The sequence below is a fragment of the Alligator sinensis genome, unplaced genomic scaffold, assembly GCF_000455745.1.
Source record: "Alligator sinensis unplaced genomic scaffold, ASM45574v1 scaffold301_2, whole genome shotgun sequence".
In the NCBI taxonomy this organism is placed as follows: domain Eukaryota; kingdom Metazoa; phylum Chordata; order Crocodylia; family Alligatoridae; genus Alligator; species Alligator sinensis.
Genome location: NW_005841874.1, coordinates 1,583,544 through 1,604,327, shown reverse-complemented (window position 1 = coordinate 1,604,327; position 20,784 = coordinate 1,583,544). Strand labels below are relative to the sequence as shown.

Sequence of the window (20,784 nt, the reverse complement as noted above, 5' to 3'; positions counted from 1 at the left end):
CCCATGGTCTCCTCCCCCAGCCCCTCTCCCCCGCCCCTAATACTTACCAGGTCAGAGTTGGCTGCAGCTCCCTACTGCAGCCACCGGGGACTGCCCGAATCATCAAAGCTCTCCAAATCTTTTCTGAAGATTTGGAGAGCTTTGAATTGATTTGGACCTTTAAAATGGTGTCCTGATTCGATCCGGATTCGGAGATTCGGCTACCGAATCGGGCTGAATCTCCTCCAAATCGAATCATCACCCAAAGCTTCGCACAGCCCTACTATGTAGCCCATCGGTACTTTAGACTTCTCCTGCTTCCATTGACAAGAATTAAGACTGTTTTGAGGGCAGATTGTGAGTCTCTTATATTAGGGAGTAGTTTTTAGCACACTTGATTTTGCTGACAAGAATTGCTCACCAGTGTAAGTGTAAGGCTTCACAGTTTGGCCTATAATTATTAGAGCTCCAGAAGGAAGCCTCTTCTTTGCCTTTATTCATGCTGACTAGTGCTTTACTCTAAAATCCCTTCCTTTGATTTCACTGCAGAAGGCAGCTATTGTAGGCAACAGCGTACTTCATCAGATGCTATGAATGGACTTGGAGAAAGCAGGGAGTTTATATAGAAGAGAATTTAAATACAAAAGATTTAATTTGATTTCACTACAACTACTTGCAGGGCAAGATGCTACCTGTCCTCAGGGAGGTGGGCTGAATTTGGCATAGACAAGTAAGTGAACATGTTCCACAATGCTTTTTTGCGAAGTGTACTTACTGTTCGCTGGGCATCCGTCACCATGTACAAAGCAAACTGGTTGCCATCTGTTTTGTCATCATTATATTTTCTGAGGGCTATATCCACAGCTTCAAAGACTTCAGGATGGTCACAGTCGACATCCTCAGAGGGGAGTGGGCTGGCTCTGCTCGAGAAACAACTGCAGCAGCGCAGTAGCACAATGAAGAATTTCATATCTGAGAAAGATGTCCCCTTGAAACTTGGGGGACTCTTTCAAAAGATGAACACAATGGAATCCCCTGGTAAAGATGTAATAACCTCTTCCTCTATTTATCAGAAGCATTTAGGTAAGTAATCTTTGTGGGTGGACCGAGGCTGTTGGATTTCCATAGTATCCTATTTACACTGCAAATAGCCCTTTAGGTTTATCCAAACAAACTTTGTGTAGTCACCAGAATGACTCTAAGGTTGTCCACCTGCCATCACGGTAATAGGATAAGCCTGGGCACCTAGTGTAAAAAGGTTAGCATCAGCAGCATGAGCCCTTGAGCACACAGAAGGCTTTAGAAACCTTGGTAGGCCTATAGCTCCTGGTTAATTTTTGACATCCAAATGCCCACTCTGAATGAATCATAACAGGACCCTAAAGAGAGACATTGTGGCAAGGACAGAAGTTACACATAAACCAGTTTAAGTGATCAGAAACTGATTTAAACCTGTAACAGAATAGAAGTTCAGTGCACATAAACCAGTTTTAAAATGGCTGAAACTGGTTTAAGATAAACCTGGTTGAATGTAGTATCTTACTTAACTGATTTAGATCAACCCGTTTTATGAAACTTTTGTCCCAGACCCCTTCCTAGTTAAATCAGAGTCCCCTGGCATCTCATCATTTTGCAGCCATGGGCTGGCTGGGCTGTCTGCTCCAGAGAGCAGGGCTGGCTCCACCCCTCTGCTCCCTAGATGGAGCAGTGGGGGCTGGCTCACTTGCTCCCTCCCCCAGCAAAGCTCTTCTGGGGTCTAGGCCCAGGGAGGAGGGTTAAATTTCCCTTCCCCCAAGCATGGAGATGCCCTGACATGCTTACTTAGCGCTGGCTGTGATTGTGGACTACAAATCCCAGAGGTACCTGGAAGCAGAAAGAAGAAGTGATGAGCAACCCTGCAGAGTCCTGTTGTTGTGGATCTGGGCTGCAAATCCCAGAGACCTTGGGGGCAGTCGGAAGAGGGGGTGAACACATAGCCTATGCTAGCTACATGCCAGAGAGCCATGCTTTAGTGCCCTCCAGTCTCTGGCTTGAGCCACTGCAGGTATGTGGCTACATTTCCTGAATCAAAAGTGAATGTTTGTTTATTTTCTTATTGATTCAACCTTTGCAGCTTAGACTAACCCACAAAAACTGAATCAATTCAGCCTCAGGCATTTTGACTGTCTGTAGTTAGCTCTAATAAGGCCACAGTGTTTCACTGAGACAATGAAGTGCTGGTGCTAGACAATGACACCATGAACATAAATGATCTGTTTAATACTCAGAATGCAGAAGTTATAGAAAATCAGTACATGTTGCAAAAATGTCTGCACAAATGTACATCACTGAACCTGCAGCTCTTTGATGGTTCTTTACAGTTCCTTACTGTGTAATTGGAACTGCTAATATACCAACCCTTATAACGTAATGGAATGTGCATCTGATGATAAATCAGGGCCAGGCAAAATATGGCCTACAGGCTGGATCTGGCTATTCTATCTGGCCCATGGGGTCCCTAAAAAATTTAGAAAATGAATATTTATTTGCCCTGGCTGCCTTTCAAAGATGACAAGACATCAGGGTCAATTGGACCCAGCAACCACAGCAAGGCTGGCCCCAACCCACCCCCAGGTAGAAGCCTCTGCCTAACAGAGGCTTCTGGCCTGGGACCCTGGGGCTGTTCCTGCCTCCCTTTGTGGGAGAGGGAAACTCAAATAAGAACAGGGGGAGGGGAAGCAGAGAAGGACCCCGGGCAATTGCCCCAGTCCTCACAGCTGGGCTAGCTCCTGTGGTTCTGGTGCTGCAGCTGGAAACCACATGGTGCTGGAGCACATGTGGCGGGGGGGTGGGGGAGCAGAGAATGGCAGCAGGCAGGGAAGGGGGGAAATGGGAGCGAGAGGTGATGGGGGAGTAGTAGTGAGCAGATGCGTGGGGCCCATTCTGGTGTCCCAGGACCAGCACCAGTGGGGGCCCAGAGCAGGGCAGCAGAAGCACGGCTGCAGGGGCTCTCTGGAGCCGGACCAGGCTGAGCCAGCAGAAAGACCAGGGAACTGGCTTGGCTCCACAGCCCCTGGGGGCCTGGGCCCTGAGCTCCTGCTGCCCCACTCTGGGCCCTGCCGGCACTGGCCCCGGGACACTGGCATTGGCCCCGTGCTCCTGCCTGCCCTGGGCCCTGCAGAAGGAGCCATGGCCTCTCTGCCCAGCTGTGGGGGACCACGTGCCAGTGTCCCTGCTCACTGCCACTCCCCCACTGCCTGCGACTGCCATTTCTCTGCTTCCCTGCCTGCTGCCATTCTCCACACCCCCTACCTACTGTTCTGGCACCACGTGGTTCCTGGCTGCAGTGCTGGGTCACAGGACTCAGAAGGAGCCAGCAGATGGGAGGGGGAAGTGGCGGTGAATGGGAGCACGGGGCCTGTGCTGGTGCCAGGAGCAGCAGGAGTGTGGAGCCCAGGCTTGGAGAAGCACTGGTGGGAGCTCTGCCTGCTGTGGTGGGGGCTGTGGGGAAACTATCCCCTCCACACATGCTGCAACCCTCCCCAGCCACCCTCCTTACATCCCCCCACAAACCCCATACTCACCCACACCCCATATCCACACATACTCACATGTTCCCCCACCCCACATATACACACCCTACCCACACTTCCCCACCTATCCATCCCCCCACAACTCCCCCCACACACATACCCTCTCCCACACCCCACATACCCACAGCCCTCAACAAACCTATACCCACCCCCATACTGCTCCATATTATGCAAGAGTAAGACATCATTTTAAGCTATTATATAATCACCTCTATCTACACTATACAAACACATGTAAATCAGGACAAAAATATTTTTTGAAATGAAATTAATGAATGTTGTAATACAGGGGTTCTCAATCCCTGGGCTGCAAACCGGTGCCAGGCCATGGTGGGTTGACTGCTGGTCTGCAGCATGGTTGCCTGCCTGATCAGAAGTGGCCGTGGACTGGAAAACCGTGACCCCCCACAGCCGGGCGGAGAGGCCGCAACTTCTTCTCCAGGGCCCATGGCAGTGCAGGGTTTGGCCCACCCTCCTGCCCGGGACATAGGGGTATCCTTACCTGTCTTCTAGCCGGAAATTCCAGCCACGGTCAGCTGTGACTGTTGGGCCACAGTTTGCCGGGTTGTGGCCTCTTCTGGGTCGTGGTTTGCTGGGCTGTGGCATAGTAACTTTGGGAACCCCTGTTATAGTACATGATTGGTTTTGGGAATATAATTTGGTATTTTTCTGGTTTCAAGGTGGCAAACCTCCTTGCTGAAAGGTGTACTTCTGGGGTGAAAAGGGAGAGACTTCTGGTGGCAAAGGTCAGGGGCTAGAGGGTGGGACTTCTGAACCCAAGATGGTGACCAGGGGGCGGGGCAAGTGCCAACAGGTGGGGCTACTCTTACGGCCCTTGACAGTTTGCCAAAACTCAGTAAGCGGCCCTTTGCGTGAAATAATTGCCCACCCCTGTGATAAACTAATTAATGCTCATCCCTGCACAATACAGTCAATAAGCATTAGTCAGCAATTTGAGAAACTGAGGCACAGTGGGGTGATGTGCCTGTCCTTGAGGCCACTCAGTGAAACTAGGGTGGAGCCAGCATTAGAAATAGCTGCTAATACCCATGCCAGCTACCAATGAGCCCTGGACTCAGTATGAATGGCTGGGCTCCAGGATATATTTTAGAGTCCTCTGTTAATAACACACAAAGAAGAACCTTTGGGAAAAGAAAGTTATTAAGGTACCAAAGGCAAGCACTAAAATTTGCGGGATGCCAGAATTGAAGCTGGCTATCCAGCCTTACTTCAGCTCCTTGTATGTGCACAGTCCGAGATGGTCTTGAATTATACAGCCATGTACCAGTCCATGGGAACCCTGCCTCGGAAAGGACTGTGCTCACTAAGCAGGCAGCTATTCAGTATTTTGCTTCCTCCTTGTTGAGTGTGGGCCCCATGCTGCATTTACTGCATATTGCTCTGAAAACAGAAAGATTCATTTCGTCATGGGATTTTTTTATGGTGGTCATCTGCCTTTACAAGCATTCAACAAACTTTGTAATACTGTTGGATGAAGGGGGTATCATTGTTATTTCCTTTTTATACAGGTGGTGTACTGAGATGCAAAGACACTAAGGTCAAAAGTAAGCACTAATTTTGAGTGCCTAATTTGAGACACCTATGATATAGTGTTCAGCAAACTTAGCATTATACGTGTATACACGCCAATACCCTCAGTTCCCACCGCTGACTTCAACTGCAGTTGTAAGCACTCATTATTTCTGCAAAGCAGACCAAAGGGTCTCCAGTTGAGCACCCAGAAAGTAAGAACACACAACGATGAGACTTCCTTTGCTCAACTGATTAAAAATTTGGCAGTAACAGAAACCAGCATCTTATTGTGGTTATCCTCAGCCCTAATAATAGGTGATGTTACTAGCTCCACCTGTGATATATACTGAGTTGACAGAGATCCTCTGTGTATTGAGTGGATAGTTATGGTGCACTCTGAAAAGTGCTAGGTGTTGATGTTGTTCAGAACCATGCTGTCTTTCTATTTAATACGGCACTCATATAAGCGTTTTATCTAGGATATGGAAGAGTTCACAGAATGGGTCTCGGTTGTCCCTTCTACAGCAGAGGGACAATTGCACCAGTCACTGCCATCTGCGATATCTTTCTTGTCTATCTCTTTATTTACAACTTTCCATCTCTGTGTTACCTATTACAGCTGTGGTCCTGCAATGAACAGTGAGGGGGCCTAGGATTGGACACTGCATGAGTATAAACAGGGGTACATTGTATGGTACAATTCTGGGTAATTTTCTGGATATAGTGAAGTGACTTGAGAAGCAGAGGGTAGCTGGACTGTGGAAACTTCAGAGATAAAACGTGCGTCTGAAGGGTTATTTCTTTAAGATGTGGAAACAATTACAGGCTACTTGAAATGGGCTGCTCTCCATTGCGCTGCCTTGGATAGAGCTTTGTCGGTGACAGCAACAATGGGAGAAGTGAAGCAGATCAGCCATGAGTGCTCCTACTTACCTCCTGAGCTCAGTTCAGAGCAGGACTAGACTGTGTGGTAGCTAAGCCCCTGGTAGCCAAACAATGCTTGCCCGAGCCTCATTGCTGCCCTCAATATGGTAAAATCTTTTAAACAAATGGGCTGTCCAAGTGGCAGGTATTTTCTGTGTTTATTTTCTCTGAACACTTTTAAAAATGTGAATGCAGTGCTAGATTGGACACAATGTGGGTAGCAGGAGTGCAAGGTTCTCACACACTGCCCTGCCAGTGTGCCTTGACTCTGTCTAGGGATAAGATGATACTGGAAGGCCTTTTTTATCATGTCTATTCAAAACTTGCTGAGGTTGTTAACAAGGCTCCAAATTGCAGCCATAGGATGTGATGCTGACACCTTTCTAGCAGGAACTGGGCAAAGTTCACCAAGCTTGTTTCATAAAAGTCCCTGAACAGTCATCGCTTGGTAACAACTTTCCGTTATTACAGACTGGGGCTGCATCTGAACTTGTGATGTATAGGTAAAAAGCTCCTGTCTCCATTAATAATCCCTGAGCTATTTGGCAATGCGTGTGTGTGCGGGAGTGAGGGAGGTTATTAAATCTTAGGAAAGAATAAAAGCTACAGAGAGAATGCAAGATTATGTGTGGATCTTTATTAGCATGGATTTGGAATGACTACATTAATCACCAACAGTATAGCCATGTAGAGAGGCACGTGCTAGAACTTTCACTATGAAATATGAGAAAATTAACAAAACTAGAGTGTAATATTCATTGTGAGGATATTTTTTGTCTCTATTCCAGGCTTCACTTTCTCAAATGAATGCTGTTTTCCCATTTTCAGAAACCTCCATAAACTTCTTCGGGCATGTTTAGATGTGCATTTGAAACGATTCAAACCCTGCAGGAATTTGTAGCACTTCAAAAACAGAATTATTCAGTACTGCTCAGATTCTGTATCACTGGGCACATCCACACGAAATGCTTTACTGTGGACCTTACGAATTAGCTCCACAGTAAATCATCACTGTCTACATGTGCAGTGCTGTTAGGCCAGAGTAGACTAATTAACTCCACCATAGGGACTACTGCACGACACAAGTACTATAGCCCTACCCTCCAGCGTATCTACTTCTCCCCCCAGCTTGGTATCATGTGCACACTTGCTGAGGGCGCGCTCTGTGCCATCATCCGGGTTGTTTATGAAGATATTGAACAAAACCGGCTCCAGGACTGACCCCTGGGTCACTCCCCTTCATACCAGCTGCCAACGAGCCACTGATTACTGCCCTTTGAGCCTGATGATCTAGCCAGTGATTTCCAGTGCTCTATGGTCTGTGCAGCTTCTTTTGTCTCCTTGGTCTTCTCTATGGTCTGCTCAACTAATCTGGTTGCACACTGTCTCCACCACCCAACAGCCATACCCATACATTTTTTACTATTCTTACTGTTCATCAGCTGTACCAGGACTCTGCAGATTCCTGTCCAAGTCCCCCCATTTCTTTCCTGAAACCTGTACAGACTGCCTTTCTCCATGACCCAGTGTGTCTATACAACATTAACCTTTGGGGGAATTTGGAGAGAGGAAAGGAGGGGATTAGCTAACTCAGAGGATTCTGCCATTAAAGGTTGTGACCCTCTAAGAGGGTAGTTCACCACTTACCAAACCTGGGTTCAGTACTCAGGCCAGTGTTTTTCAATGTGTTCATCAACAGTTTGGATTCGGGTATTAAAAGCAGACTAGCAAAGTTCGCTGATGACACCAAACTATGGGAGAGTGTGGTCACACTTGAAGACAAGCTGGCAATACAGGCTAAGCTGGCCAGGCTCGCGAGGTGGGTGGACCTCAACCTGATGTTGTTTAATATGAAAAAATGTAAAGTGCTCCATCTGGAGAGAAATAATCCACAACACACTTACAGGCTCAGCAGTGCTACACTTGCTAGCACCACATTTAAACAAGACCTGGGTGTTGTGATAGGCAACAAAATGAACATGAGCCACCAATGCAATGCCATAGCTGGTAGAGCTAAAAAAACACTGGCGTGCATCTAATGAGCCATCTCAAGCAAGACTAAGGATGTCATCTTCCCTCTCTACTCGGCCTTGGTGAGACCGCAGCTGGAGTTCTGCATCCAGTTCTGGGCACCGCACTTCAGGAAGGATGTGGACAAACTTGAGAGAGTCCAAAGGAGGGCTGCGCGCATGATTAGAGGCCTAGAAACGAGGTCATACGAGGAAAGGCTGAGGGACTTGGGACTGTTCAGCCTGGCGAAGAGAAGACTCAGAGGGGACTTGGTGGCAGCCTGTAAGTATATTAGGGACGTACATCAGGGGCTGGGGGAGCATTTGTTCACCAAGGCTCACCAGGAGAGGACAAGAAATAACAAGCACAGGATGATTGAGGATTGCTTCAGGCTAGATATAAGGAAAACCTTGTTTACAAGTCAAGAACAGGCTCCCCCCAGAGGTGGGGCAGTCACCCACCCTAGTGATCTTCAAAAAGCGTCTTGATGCCCATCTTGCTGGGGTCATCTGATCCCAGAGGTGTTTCCTACCCAAGTGTAGGGGGGGCTGGACCCAATGATCTGTGAGGTCCCAGCCCCTAACAACTATGAAACTATCCTATGGTGGAGTTATATACTCCACTATGATACACATGTAGACAGTGATGGGGCTGGCTGGGGCATGAGGGTGCTACAGTGTGGAGGCTGCCTGATGGCTAGACCCACAGTGTAGCACCCTTGTGCCCCAGCCAGTCCCTCCACAGCACGTTGAGCTAAGTCGGAGCAGTCCCAGGATGGCAGGCTGACCCCTGGGGCCCCATGCCAGGGCTCAGTGTGCTATAGCACTGGGGACATGTGCAAACGTTGTTCCCAGGAGCAGTAAACTCCGGTGCAAGTTGTGCTGGATTTTATTGCTTCACATTAATAACGTGTAGAAGCACCTATTCAGATGTGCAGCTGCTCCCCTGCCCTGTGCCCTCAGCTGGATCACTTTAAAATGCTTCTGCCCTCTCACCCTCCACTGCGCACCACTGAGAGAGGAGCCTGGAGTCAGCTGGGTATGCTAGAGCGGGGAGGAAAGGGGGCATAATGCTTCAGGAGGACCTTTGAAAAGGAAGCACTTAGGTAATCCCCTCCTGCTCCCCAACACTTTTCAGGTTGTTCCATTTTGAGACTTGGAAATGTGGGCACCCTAAGCCACCTATTTGTAGACAGAAAAAAGTATAACATCTCATTAGGGCTATGTCAGTTTACAGCAACTAAGGGCTCAGAATAATCCTATCCGTTAAGGGTGAAGCCATTTACTTGGAAAGTCGAGGTGGAAATAAAGACAAAAGCAGGGGTTTATCATACTTGGGTTTTCCTGGGCAAGATGGTGATTGTGAAAGGTGCAGTGGAAAATCTAGAGGAGATGGCTTCTTATTTGGACTTCTGTCAAGCAAGGAGGACTCCTGGTCTCTGCCTAATGGATCATGGGGCCTTGTTGAATGCTCAGGAAAGTTTATGATGGGCGGCAGGAGGGAATCTTGCTCATTTAAGACTGGAATGCGATGGACAGATCCTGGTATGGGGGAGAAAACATGTTCTTTTGAGTGCCTCTCCTGGGCATGAGGAGGGGGCTCCAGGGGCGGATGAAGTGGTGTATTATGTGGTGGAGGAGGAAAATAAGGACCTACAGGAGGGGGAGTCACTTCACCTGGAGGTGGTGGAAGTGCATGTGGTCCATGGGGAGGTAGTGGAGGAGGTAGTCCTCCAGGGCTGTGTTGGTGATGGCCTTCTTCTTCAGAGGAATTGTGGAGATGCTCAGGTCCTTGTGGGTGGATCTGACTACTATCTGGAGGTGGTGGGCTTCTAGGTCGGTGTACATGTCTGTGATGATGTCCATGGCCGGAATGATGGTGTTTATGATGACGTCTCTGTGATGGACCTGCAGGGGGATGTCTGCATCCAGGTCCTTCTTCAGAGGAATTGTGGTGATGCTCAGGTCCTTCTGGGTGGATCTGACTACTATCTGGAGGTGGTGGGCTTCTAGGTCGGTGTACATGTCTGTGATGATGTCCATGGCCGGAATGATGGTGTTTATGATGACGTCTCTGTGATGGACCTGCAGGGGGATGTCTGCATCCAGGTCCTTCTTCAGAGGAATTGTGGAGATGCTCAGGTCCTTGTGGGTGGATCTGACTACCACCTGGAGGTGGCGGGCATCTAGGTTGTTGTACATGTCTGTGATGATGTCCACGGCCAGAATGATGGTGTTTATGATGATGTCTCTGCGATGGACCTACAGGGGGATGTCTGCATCCAGGTCCTTCTTCAGAGGAATTGTGGAGATGCTCAGGTCCTTCTGAATGGATCTGATTACCACCTGGAGGTGGTGGGCATCTGGGATGGTGTACATGTCTGTGATGATGTCCACGGCCAAAATGATGGTGCTGATGATGACATCTCTGTGATGGACCTACAGGGGGATGTCTGCATCCATGGCCGTAGCAGTGGTGGTGGTCGTCGAGGAAGGGGTGTCTGCCAAGCTTTTCATAACCAAACCAAACCAGGGTAAAGAGCAGTTATCGAGGTTTTCATGCAACATAGTGAATAAATAGGTGCAGGTGAGGGGAGGGGGAGAGAGAGAGAGAAAGAGTAGAGTTATTTACAAGGCTTTCTCTTGCAGTTTTAGTAACAGTAATTTCTTAGAAATGGGACAAGAGAAGAGGGGTAGGAACATACGATGTCACGTGACCAATCTGCATTACCCAAACAAGAAACCAATGAATGAAACAAATCAACTGGCCAAAATTTTTCCTACAGAGATCTGCCAAAAAATTATCAAAAAAAGGACAAGCCTGGCCCAATGGCCTAGGGAGGAGTGCAAAAATGGCATAAAATCACCTTTCCATTCATCTCCTTGGCTCCAGCTTCTTGCCTACAATGTGGATTTACTGACATTGCTTCTTTCTGTTCAGCCTGTGGAGTCTGCATTAGCAAGTTAACATGAACCTTCTGTAATGGTAGAGATAACTGATTACATACCAGGGTGTCATAGATTTCACAGGATATATCGATGGCCTCAGGACCTTCTGTGATGACCAACAGCCTTGTTTCACAGAATCCCACATGCTGCACAATAAAAAAGAATATACGTTCAGGGTTTATAAAGAGGAAGTAGTTGGAAACTGTTGATTGCACAGCAGCTTGACAGTCAGGCCACTTAGTACCTAGCTTTAAGCACCCATTTGAAAAAATTGGCCAATGGTATTTACCTACTAAATAATACTTAAAATACAAAGAATGATTAAGGCCAGGTATTTCGCTGTAAGTACGGACATCCCTTCTGTGTGAGTCTTTAAAGCTTCTTTTTCATGATTCATGTTAATTCACTATTACCTGGGGGGAAGGGAAGGAGAAATCTATTGGAAATTTTGGAAATTTATCATCCAAGGCCAAGGGGAGGCATTGCCTAATTTCACTCAAAATATGGAACTCAAGCTTACCTACATTTTTTTTGCTGAGAAAAATAACAATGCATTGTCTGTGGGTGAAAGTGGGTAATACAAAGTGAGTAATAAGTAGAACTACAAAACACGTGTCAGATTAAGAAATTAGACATGAACCCAAGTGACAGAGATCCAACTCTGAAATCTTCCCAACTCTAGTCATCTTTGGATTTGTGGTTCTGGATCAACTCCTTATTTTAAGAAAAGGACAAATGCAGATACAGAGCTGGAATTAAACGTTGCTGGTTTCTGGGATTTTGATTTGGGCGTATCATTTTCAGAGACACCTGGAAATATTGTGAGAAGTCTTTGTTGCTCACACAGCTTGCACAAGCTCTTTCACTCAGTGCCCGCCCTACTTACAGCATGTGCGTCATCTAGAAAATCACATTCAGATACATTCACATGGGATGTGGACTTGGAACATCTGGTCTCTTTTATGCTGAATTCAATGATATGTCCTCGATGATCTGCAGTCTGAAAGAGGCAGGGCACGTTATCACCCATTTGAGCATTTAAAATGCACCTTGCCGTTCTGAAAGCAACGTTTCTTACAGGAGTACACTCTGGATCCTGCCCACCTTGCTAGTTGACTACCTTCCTTCTTGAACATGCAACCATAGTGAGTTAGGCATGCGGATTCAGTGTTTAATATAATTCTCTCTCTCCTATAATGGCAGGTCATCTTGCATGGTTGATTGCCTTTTTCTGTGTCTGTCATGCAGTGTCCATACTTTCCTTGACTAGGGATTGTGCTTTCAGAAAATGGGATCGCTAGATGCTTCATCCTACGCACAGCTGCTACCCCTCTTAGAAGTCCAAGGTCCATTGAAGTGGAGTCACTCCCACCCAGTGGCAGGAGACACAGCCCAAGCAGTGCTGGACCTATTTTAGAACCAGATTCTTTCACCTCGATTATTTCACTCTGAAATCAGTGACGTTTCTCACAGAGGAAAAGGGCAGAATCTGGCCTTTGGCTTTTGCTGGGGAAAAATCTTCCCTATCAGCCCTGTCCATATCTGAGAAGGCTCAAAGGTGGCTGAAAGCTATCCTGTTCACTCCCCTCCCTGAAGTGTGGGTTTTGTGATGCAGCCCTATATTGCACAGCACAGAATCAAACTCTCCTCCATTGCAAAAACAATGGGGTACAATGACATGAACATCATAGTTACATTTTTGTTTTTCTTAGAGGGGAAATAGAAACACAGCGCATAAGTGGTAGAAACTGTACAATTTCTGAAAAATTATCTGTTTGAATTTTGCTCACTCTGGAGCAAATTTGGCCCTTGATATCAATGGGAGAAAGGTCGGGGCTCTAGAAATCACAGCATGGCTAGTAACTGAAATGTTGCAGAGCAGATCACCCATTGCCAGCTGTTCATCACTGGGCAATAGAGTACATTTTCATTTTGACTCAACAAGTTTCCTATCTTAATTGATGTGCAAGTTTACAAAAAGGAGGTTTTTATTAGATGATCAATATTAAAATGTAGCATTAAAATATTAAATCCTGTTCAGCTGTAGGATGTATCTCTGACAAAGGGGAAATCCATGTACAAGGCCGTGATCTTGCAAATGCGTATATGCCTGCATAACTTCAAACAACTTAACTTTAGACCTGCTGCTGCAGTCAGTTTAGTGGTTAGCTTGCTGGCACCCTAATGCCAAGGTCTTGGGGGCTCGATTAGATGACCACTGAAGGTCCCTTCCAGTCCTTTTTTTGTATGACTGTGATTCTCAGTGCATAACCCTGTTGACTTTGGGTCTATCCATCTGCTTCAAGCTAAGAGCACGTGTAAGTATTTGGAGAATCTGGACTTAAAATATAAAAGATGAGCTTGCGTGGCACGTTCACAAACAACCAAGGTGTCTTTAGCTCCCTTGGAAGCTTGTGGTTTTTGAGCACCTCTCAATATTTTGCCCTGTGTTAGTTTGAAGATAGGACATCACCTACCAGTCTTATTGCTTTTTCCACTTTATCCACCTTGAAGTACTTAATGTGGTTGCTCTCATCATTGTATTTCACCAAGGCTCGCTCAGCTTCCCCTCTGTATGCCTCAATGTCTTCTAAAAATTCAGCTCGTACCGGGCAGTCTTTGCACTCGGTTAACTTGTAAGGAACTGTGAAAACAGGGTTGCTAGTCTACCACTGTTTTATTACGTTACCGCTGTCAGGGATGGCAATGTACTTCTGTATAGCTTTAGCATATATCTGTTATAGCATGAAAACACGAAAGGCTTCTTGTAGTGGACCCACCCAACCCTTCATCTCATACACATGAGCTGGCTTCTACTGTTTGAAAATACAGAACTTCCCCAAAGCTCAGTGGATTTCTATTCTTACATTGTTTTGTTCTGTTTTAAAATTGTATCACCTCAAATAAGTCCCCTCCTTAAGCCCATCTAGCTCCTCTCCTGGTCTCCATGCCCATGTTTTGATAGCTTAATCAATTTGACACAGTTTGCTTTTAAAACTTCAGGGCTTTTATAGTTTTAAAATTCATTCTTACCACCAATTTTGCTCTAAACCAGATATGAATCATGCACAGATGAACTAATCTATCACAGTTACCGTGCATTAGTGGCACACCTGCTTGTGTTTCAGCATTGGAAATGTCTTATCAGCAATATGCTAACTTGCTCAGCTGGTTATTTTACCTGAACTCGTAGTGCAGTTGTACCCATAGAGCCAATTTTTCTTGAACTCTTTGTTTGTATACATGATCACTTTACATTGCCCAAAGACCTGAGAAGAAGAAAAAAAAGATTATTGACTCTATGTAATACTCTAGAACAGGGGGGCAACTTTTTTTTGGCAGGCCTGCCACAAATTAGCCCCGCACTGTCCCCAATTGCCACTCTCCAGTGGTAGAAACTTTAAGTGCCACTTGCAGTTTCTATCACTTATGCTCTGCTTGATCTGCTGCTCTGCTGTCTGCTCCCAGTCCTGTTTTCTGCTTCCTGCCCTATCTGCTGCTGTGCTGCTTTGTCCCCTCCTCGATCTGCCTCACGCCACACATAGAGGTTCCCTGTGCCATTTGTGGTGCCCGTGCTGCAGGTTGGCCACCCCTGCACTAGAACAAGGCACACAATAACATTCAAAAGGGTCTATGGCTTTCACATTGACTTTGTGGCAGTGACTCAGATAACTGAATGCAGAATTTAGCCCTATTTTTTTTATAGACAGTAACTTGAAGAATAACAAATGTTGTCATAACCAGGACCTTTAATTTGATCCCCTCTAGAATCTGGTGGTTTACAGAAATGGATTTTTTTTCCAAGGAACCGTGGTTTTTATTCTGGTTTGAACAACCGAAACGGTTTTGCAAAACCAAAGCTGCCTTTCTAGCTTATCTCTAACTGTTCTTGGCTGGAAGATGTTTCCACCCACTGGGGAGTAGCTGCAATGCCAGGAGCATCCAGCAACTGCAGAGCTCATTAACAAAACCTTCTTTCTCCAAAATAAAAGGACAGGCACCAACCCTGACACAGAATCTTGATGCTATCCTTATTAGACCCATCTTACCAGTCCCTTGTCTCAATTAAGTTTCAGCCAGCTGGCTTTCATCCCAGATTGCACCATCTGGGTCTGAGGTAAAGGCAATGTATTTCTGCTTGGCATTTGCATATTGATGTCACCACAGACCAAGCGTTTACACTGGCAGTGCCTCCCACATTATCATCACAGATGCATTGAAAAAGAGCTCTGACAAACTGTAACCCTTCAACTTTCTGCCTAACTTACTGGGGTCATGCCCTATGCTCCTTGTACATTATCGTTGAACGATTAGTGTTCCTGAACCAAACGAATTACAAGTTGTGGGATATACAGTGCAGTCCCAGTTTTGCCAAACAGGTTGTATGAATCTGCATTTAACTGACAAGGTAGGTAGGTTGACCCTTTCCCTGTCTATTAAATTTTCTCTGTCATTACAAAAAGGTAATAGATCTCAGTATATGCAAGCAAGTATTAATGCTTGGTTTCTGCATAAGGATTTGTATTTGAACTGGGTGTTTGTGTTGAGGCATGGTTGACATGCAGCACTGAAGAAATCCTGTTACTTGCCAATGAATAGAGATCGGGAAATGTACAAGATTCCCAGTGTTTCCCAGATAAAACAGAGCACGTAGTTTCCAGTACATCCAAAGTTAAGTACAGGAATGACGAATTCCCCTGGAAGAAAAGAACAGAGCAGAAGGTGCATTTGTTTGTCAAATTTTGTCTGAAGAAAGCTATCTTTTTTTTTTCCCCAAGTGACCATCCCACCTCCCTCAACAGATAGTTTCCTAATGCTTAGGGTTGGAAGGGACCTAAACAGATCATCAGGTTGGACCCTCTGCCCCGGGCAGGAACAAGTGCCGGGGTCATAACACCCCAGCCAAATATCTGTCCAACCCCAGCCAAATATCTGTCCACACCCTAGCCAATCTAGATCTTCCTCAGTTTCTTATTAGGGGCTTTTCTAGGATCCAGGGAATCAATGAGTGAGGAAGGGGCTGTTGCACTTTCCTCCTTTTGGGCATTATCCCTCAAAACATTAGTTTTCTTACCTAAGTATCTCTGTTCTGTATCCAGCCCATTCTACAGACAAATCTCTTCCACTTGAGGTGAGTAGCTACACTTCCAGGCTAGAGACAGACATTCAAAAAGCCTGAGCCTAAATTGATTCAATATTTTCAGGGTAATCTAACCTGGCTTGGCTGAATCAGTTTGTAACCCTACAGACATCCCAGAAATGCAGGAACATGCCTGCAATGGCTCAGGCTAGAAGCCAAGGGGTGCTAGAGAAGCTCTCCCTTCCCTTTGCGAGTGCTGAGCTGAGGTGGGTGTGACCAGGCCCCAGCAGGATGCTCTGGTTAGGGAGGGGTTCCCCCTCTCCCTCCTGACCTGCCCAGCAGGAAGTTGATAACACAGTGTTTATCACCCCATTAAGAAAACAACAGAGGGGCATTACCAGCTATCTGTTGATTCTGTCTTTGTCCCGTCTGCCATAGCACGGACTGTAGCCAGCATGTGGTCTGCTAGCTAATGCTGAGAGTTGTCTGTGTAAGGTAGAGGGGAAGGGGATCCCTCCTTAGCAGAGAGTGGTGAGGGGAGCGGGGGGTGGGGAGCAGGGGGAAGCCAGGCAGACGCCTGCAGTCTCTGCTGGAGCTGCAGCCAGGGAACGGAGGGGAGGAGCCAGGTTTGGTGTGGAGCAGCAAGCCCCGCCCAGCTCAGAGAGCATGCTGGGATGTTGGGGGATTCTGGTTTAACTTAAACCAGCAAGGGATCTGGGCCAGACATTGCATAAATTGGTTTGGCCCAAATCAGTTAAGTCTGATACTACATTCAACCAGGGTTATCTCAAACTGGTTTCAGTCATTTTGAAACTGGTTTATGTGCCCTGAACATCTGTTCTGTTACAGGTTTAAATCAGTTTCTGATCACTTAAACCAGTTTATGTGTAATGTCTGTGCCTAGCCTTGGTGACAGCAAAGGAATTAGACCCCAGGTTTAGTCTGTCACTGATTGCTATGACCTTCAACCAGGCATGCAGAAATGATGGCCAGGTAGTTCAGGCACAGATGTAGAAGCTGATTGATCTGGGCTTTGTATCCAGCCCTGCTACTGTCTTGCTGGCTCACATTTCACTTCTCTTTGCTTCAGTTCCCACCACTGTCTCCAAATGGAGATGATAATATAAAACCTGCCTCTCACGGGTGCTTTGAGTCAATTAACTTAATGCGCTAGAGAGCCTCAGATGCAAGAAGCTCTAGGAGTGTAAAATACATAGAGCTGGTGACTGATTGCCTAATTGCAGATTAAACTCAGACATTTTACAGAGCTGTTAAGGGGATGGCTCTTTTCCTTATGTGCTACTGAAGTCAATGAGAATGGAAGGTACTCAGTATCTTGCAGAATCAGGCTCCCAGATAATAAACCACATCAAAGTGAATCTAGACTGAGATCTTCAGCTGGTGTAAATCAGTGTATGTTCATTGATTTATATTGGCATAACTCCACAGAAGGCAATAGAGCAACACCAGTTTATAACAGCTGAGGATGCGGCCCATCATTTTTAAACCACAGTAGTATGCAAATCAGCCTTTATATTAATACTTACGGTATGTTGCTCATGGGCATCAGTCACCCGAAACAGACTAAAAAGATAGCCGTGTGTGCGGTGCTTATTGATCAAATCCAGGGCCACTCCTGCATCCGTTTCCACAGCAGCACAGTCTGCAGATGTTATAGTCATTTGGCTTTGGGCACTGGAGCAGAGCAGCAGTGCAAGAAAGAATGCTCTGGCTAACAACTCCATTTTGTTTTCAACCTGAGATTACTTTCTCGGCTCTGTGCTGGGCTACAACCAGTAATTTGAGTTTGCATGCGAAGATACAGATAAATGTTTAAAAGGGCATAGTTCTATATGCGAATGGTTCCTGCATAACTGAGGCTCTTGACCCTGGATTCATATCTGCAAATAGAAAGTAAATGATTAGATGAAGTTCAAGTAAATGTTGAGGACAGCAGGTCAAATTATGCCGCCCTTGGGTCCATCCATGGAAGAGGCTGTCTTTTTTTCTGGCTCTGATAGATGTATAATACTGCATTACAAATATGGAGGAAACAGATGAGTTTTTAGCTATATAAGCTGAGACATCATGAGCATACTATGTGAAGGTGCTGATTCTTCACAACTCCGAGTGCAATGATGGACTGCTGCCAGAGCTAAGCCCCCTGATAATCAGACCCCAAGTGTCTCATGTTAGATAAAGACCAGGATAGTTAATTATATAAAGTGATTGTTGGTAAATTGAGCTCATTCCAACAACAGGGTTTTTAATATAGGCAAATGCAAGGTTATATGTCTAGAAACAAAGAAGGTAGGTCACTCTCATGGGAGGAAGGACTCTATCCTGGAATAGAATCAAAAGGACTTGGGTGCCAGCTAAACATTGGTCACATTGCAATATGGTGGGTTAATACCCTGGATGGATCTATAAGCAAGTAAGACTAGATGATATGGATGTGTGAAGCTTCGGTCCCTGATTTGATTCAGCAGAGATTTGGCCTGATTCGGCGGCTGAATCTCCGAATCCGAATCAAATCAGGAGACCCTTTAATCTCTCCGAATTGAAATGGAACCCTCTGAATCGATTCGGAAAGATTCGGACACAAACACAGCTTTAAATGTTTTTTCTACATACCTCTAGGTAGCAGGCGGCTCGTGAATGCTGCGATGCTGAGGTAGATGGAGCATCCCACAGGAGTGCGGGGGGCTCCCCTGCGCACTTGGCAGCAGACCCAGAAGTGGACCAAAAGTGCTTCTCATCCACTTCTGGGTCCACCGGGGAGTGCGCTGGGGGGCCTCCCCTACCCCCCCCAGCTCAGTGACTGGTGCCTCCTGGGTATGGGGGCGCACCCGGGGTCCCCCCGCAGCTGATTGCTGAGCTGGGGGAGCATGGGGTGCCCCCCAGCTTGCTCCCTGGTGGACCCGGAAGTGGACCAGAAGTACTTCCAGTCCACTTCTGGGTTTGCCACCGAACACACAGGACCCCCCTTTCCCCCGCCCAGCCGCACTCCTGTGGGATGCTCCATCCACACCATCCGCTCCAGCATCACAGCCTTCACAAGCCGTGCCCGGTATCTTGAGGTATGTAGAAAAAACATTTAAAGCTGTGTATGGCCGAATCGCTGATTCTCCGAATCAGCATTGAATCTTCAGATTCTGATTTGGCTGAATCAAATCAGGGACAGTGATCCAAATCAATGAATTGAATCACTGTCCCTGATTTGGGCTGAATCCAAATCGAATACAGCCTGTTTCGCACACCCCTACTAGATGACCTCTTCGTAGATTGTTGGTGAGACCCTTGCAGGAATCCTCTCTCCACTTCCAGTGTGCACACTTCAGGATGAACATTGACTCATTGAGAAGGATTCACAGAAGAGCTACAAGAATGATCTGAGGCATGAAAACCTGCCAGACAGTGAGTGACTTCAGCTCAAGCTATTCAGCTTAATGGAAAGAAGACTATGAAAGAGGTGATTTCCTCACAGTCTACAAGAGCCTACCCAGAGAGAAGATTGTCTAAGGCAGAGGGCTCTTTAGTCCAGAAGACGGGACCATAACAAGATCTAGCAGCTTACTTACAGAGACTCCAGGTATAGATTTTGGGGGAAGCTTCATCTTTGCCCAGTTGAGACCTCCGTGCTGGCATCACTAAAGCTAACATGGGTCTAATGATATGGCATTTGTCTACTTGTGAGCATCCCCTCTTCCCTGTGAAGTCAAATCACAATTGTGGCCATCTGAGGAACTCCAGGAAGCACCTTCTTGCTATAAAAGTGTGTGCTGGTGCTTGGCAATGCCTAGCAGGAGGACATTTTGGAAAATACCTTTGCTTCTTCCACTGATGTGTTTGCTTTCTTCATTGAGCCAACCGTATCATGATTTAGGATATACCACAAGACGCACCTGTTAGCCTGGTCATTTTGGAGGTCACGGGAATTAACTGGGGAAGAGGGTGATGTTATGGGATGGGGAGGCTTTTAGGAACTCTGTTGTTCTGAAGCTTAGTTTTGTAACATTGTGCTTAAAGTTTGAGTGTATAAACAGGAGTGGACCTATCCAGTAGACTGTGGCCAATGTTTGTGATTGTATTGCAATTTTGATTATATTTGGTGTTTTCCTTATGATGCAAACTGCTGGAATCAAGGTTTCTTGAGAAGTATAGCTTCAACTTTAAAAAAGTAAGTGTATAGCCCTTAAGGTTGCAGAGGAAGTATTGGAGCTTGAAGTGTCTGCCACCTGAAAGCCTGGATGTGAGAGGCAAAGAAAAGTACCCAAAACATATACTTTTCTTAAAATGACTTTATTTTAAAGCTGGTCTCCTGAACCAGGAGGGTGAACTGTGGGGGCTGAACTTTGATTTATGAACTCTTAAAGTTGGTGGTGATGAGCATGTGATGGGGTACCTGCATTATAGCTCATGCCATATACAGCAGGTTCCCAGTGCCACTGCCAGCTTTATTCTGCATTCCTGGTGCCTGTGTGTTTAGGGATAAACCGTAGATAGCATTTGTCAGCAGTATCAGATACACTGGAGTTCTTTGGCCTTGGTCTGTGCCTGGATGGGTACGTTGTCCCTGAGAGATGGGCATGTTTCCTTTAAATAAACATTTCAGACTGGATTGTGGCTGGACCAAGCCCAAAGGAACAAGTATGTGTGAGGGTACAAGTAGCCTCCTCTGTTTTTGTTCTTCAAATACAGAGTACAGCCATAACTACAGTCCCTCCTACACTCTGCT

General features: G+C 46.3%; 2 protein-coding genes across 2 annotated transcripts in view; both read right to left on the bottom strand.

Moving 5' to 3' along the window:
• The window catches only part of LOC102372524 (T-kininogen 2-like), a 54,607-nt gene extending 50,450 nt beyond the window's left edge, over positions 1-4,157 (bottom strand). Inside the window, exons 1-2 of the mRNA XM_025195914.1 lie at positions 4,054-4,157; positions 755-899 (exon numbers count right to left, since the gene is read on the bottom strand). Of these exons, the coding sequence (XP_025051699.1) occupies positions 755-899; positions 4,054-4,157 (249 nt within the window). The remainder of the gene's footprint in view (positions 1-754; positions 900-4,053) is intronic.
• Positions 4,158-9,299: 5,142 nt separating this feature from the next.
• On the bottom strand, positions 9,300-17,791 carry HRG (histidine rich glycoprotein). The gene is made up of 8 exons (XM_025195820.1): positions 17,594-17,791; positions 15,556-15,663; positions 14,148-14,235; positions 13,444-13,610; positions 11,853-11,966; positions 11,026-11,112; positions 10,181-10,526; positions 9,300-10,009 (listed from the first exon to the last, which is right to left on the bottom strand). Exons 1-8 carry the CDS (start codon positions 17,789-17,791, stop codon positions 9,300-9,302), a joined length of 1,818 nt encoding a protein of 605 aa, XP_025051605.1.
• Between the last annotated feature and the right edge of the window lie 2,993 nt (positions 17,792-20,784).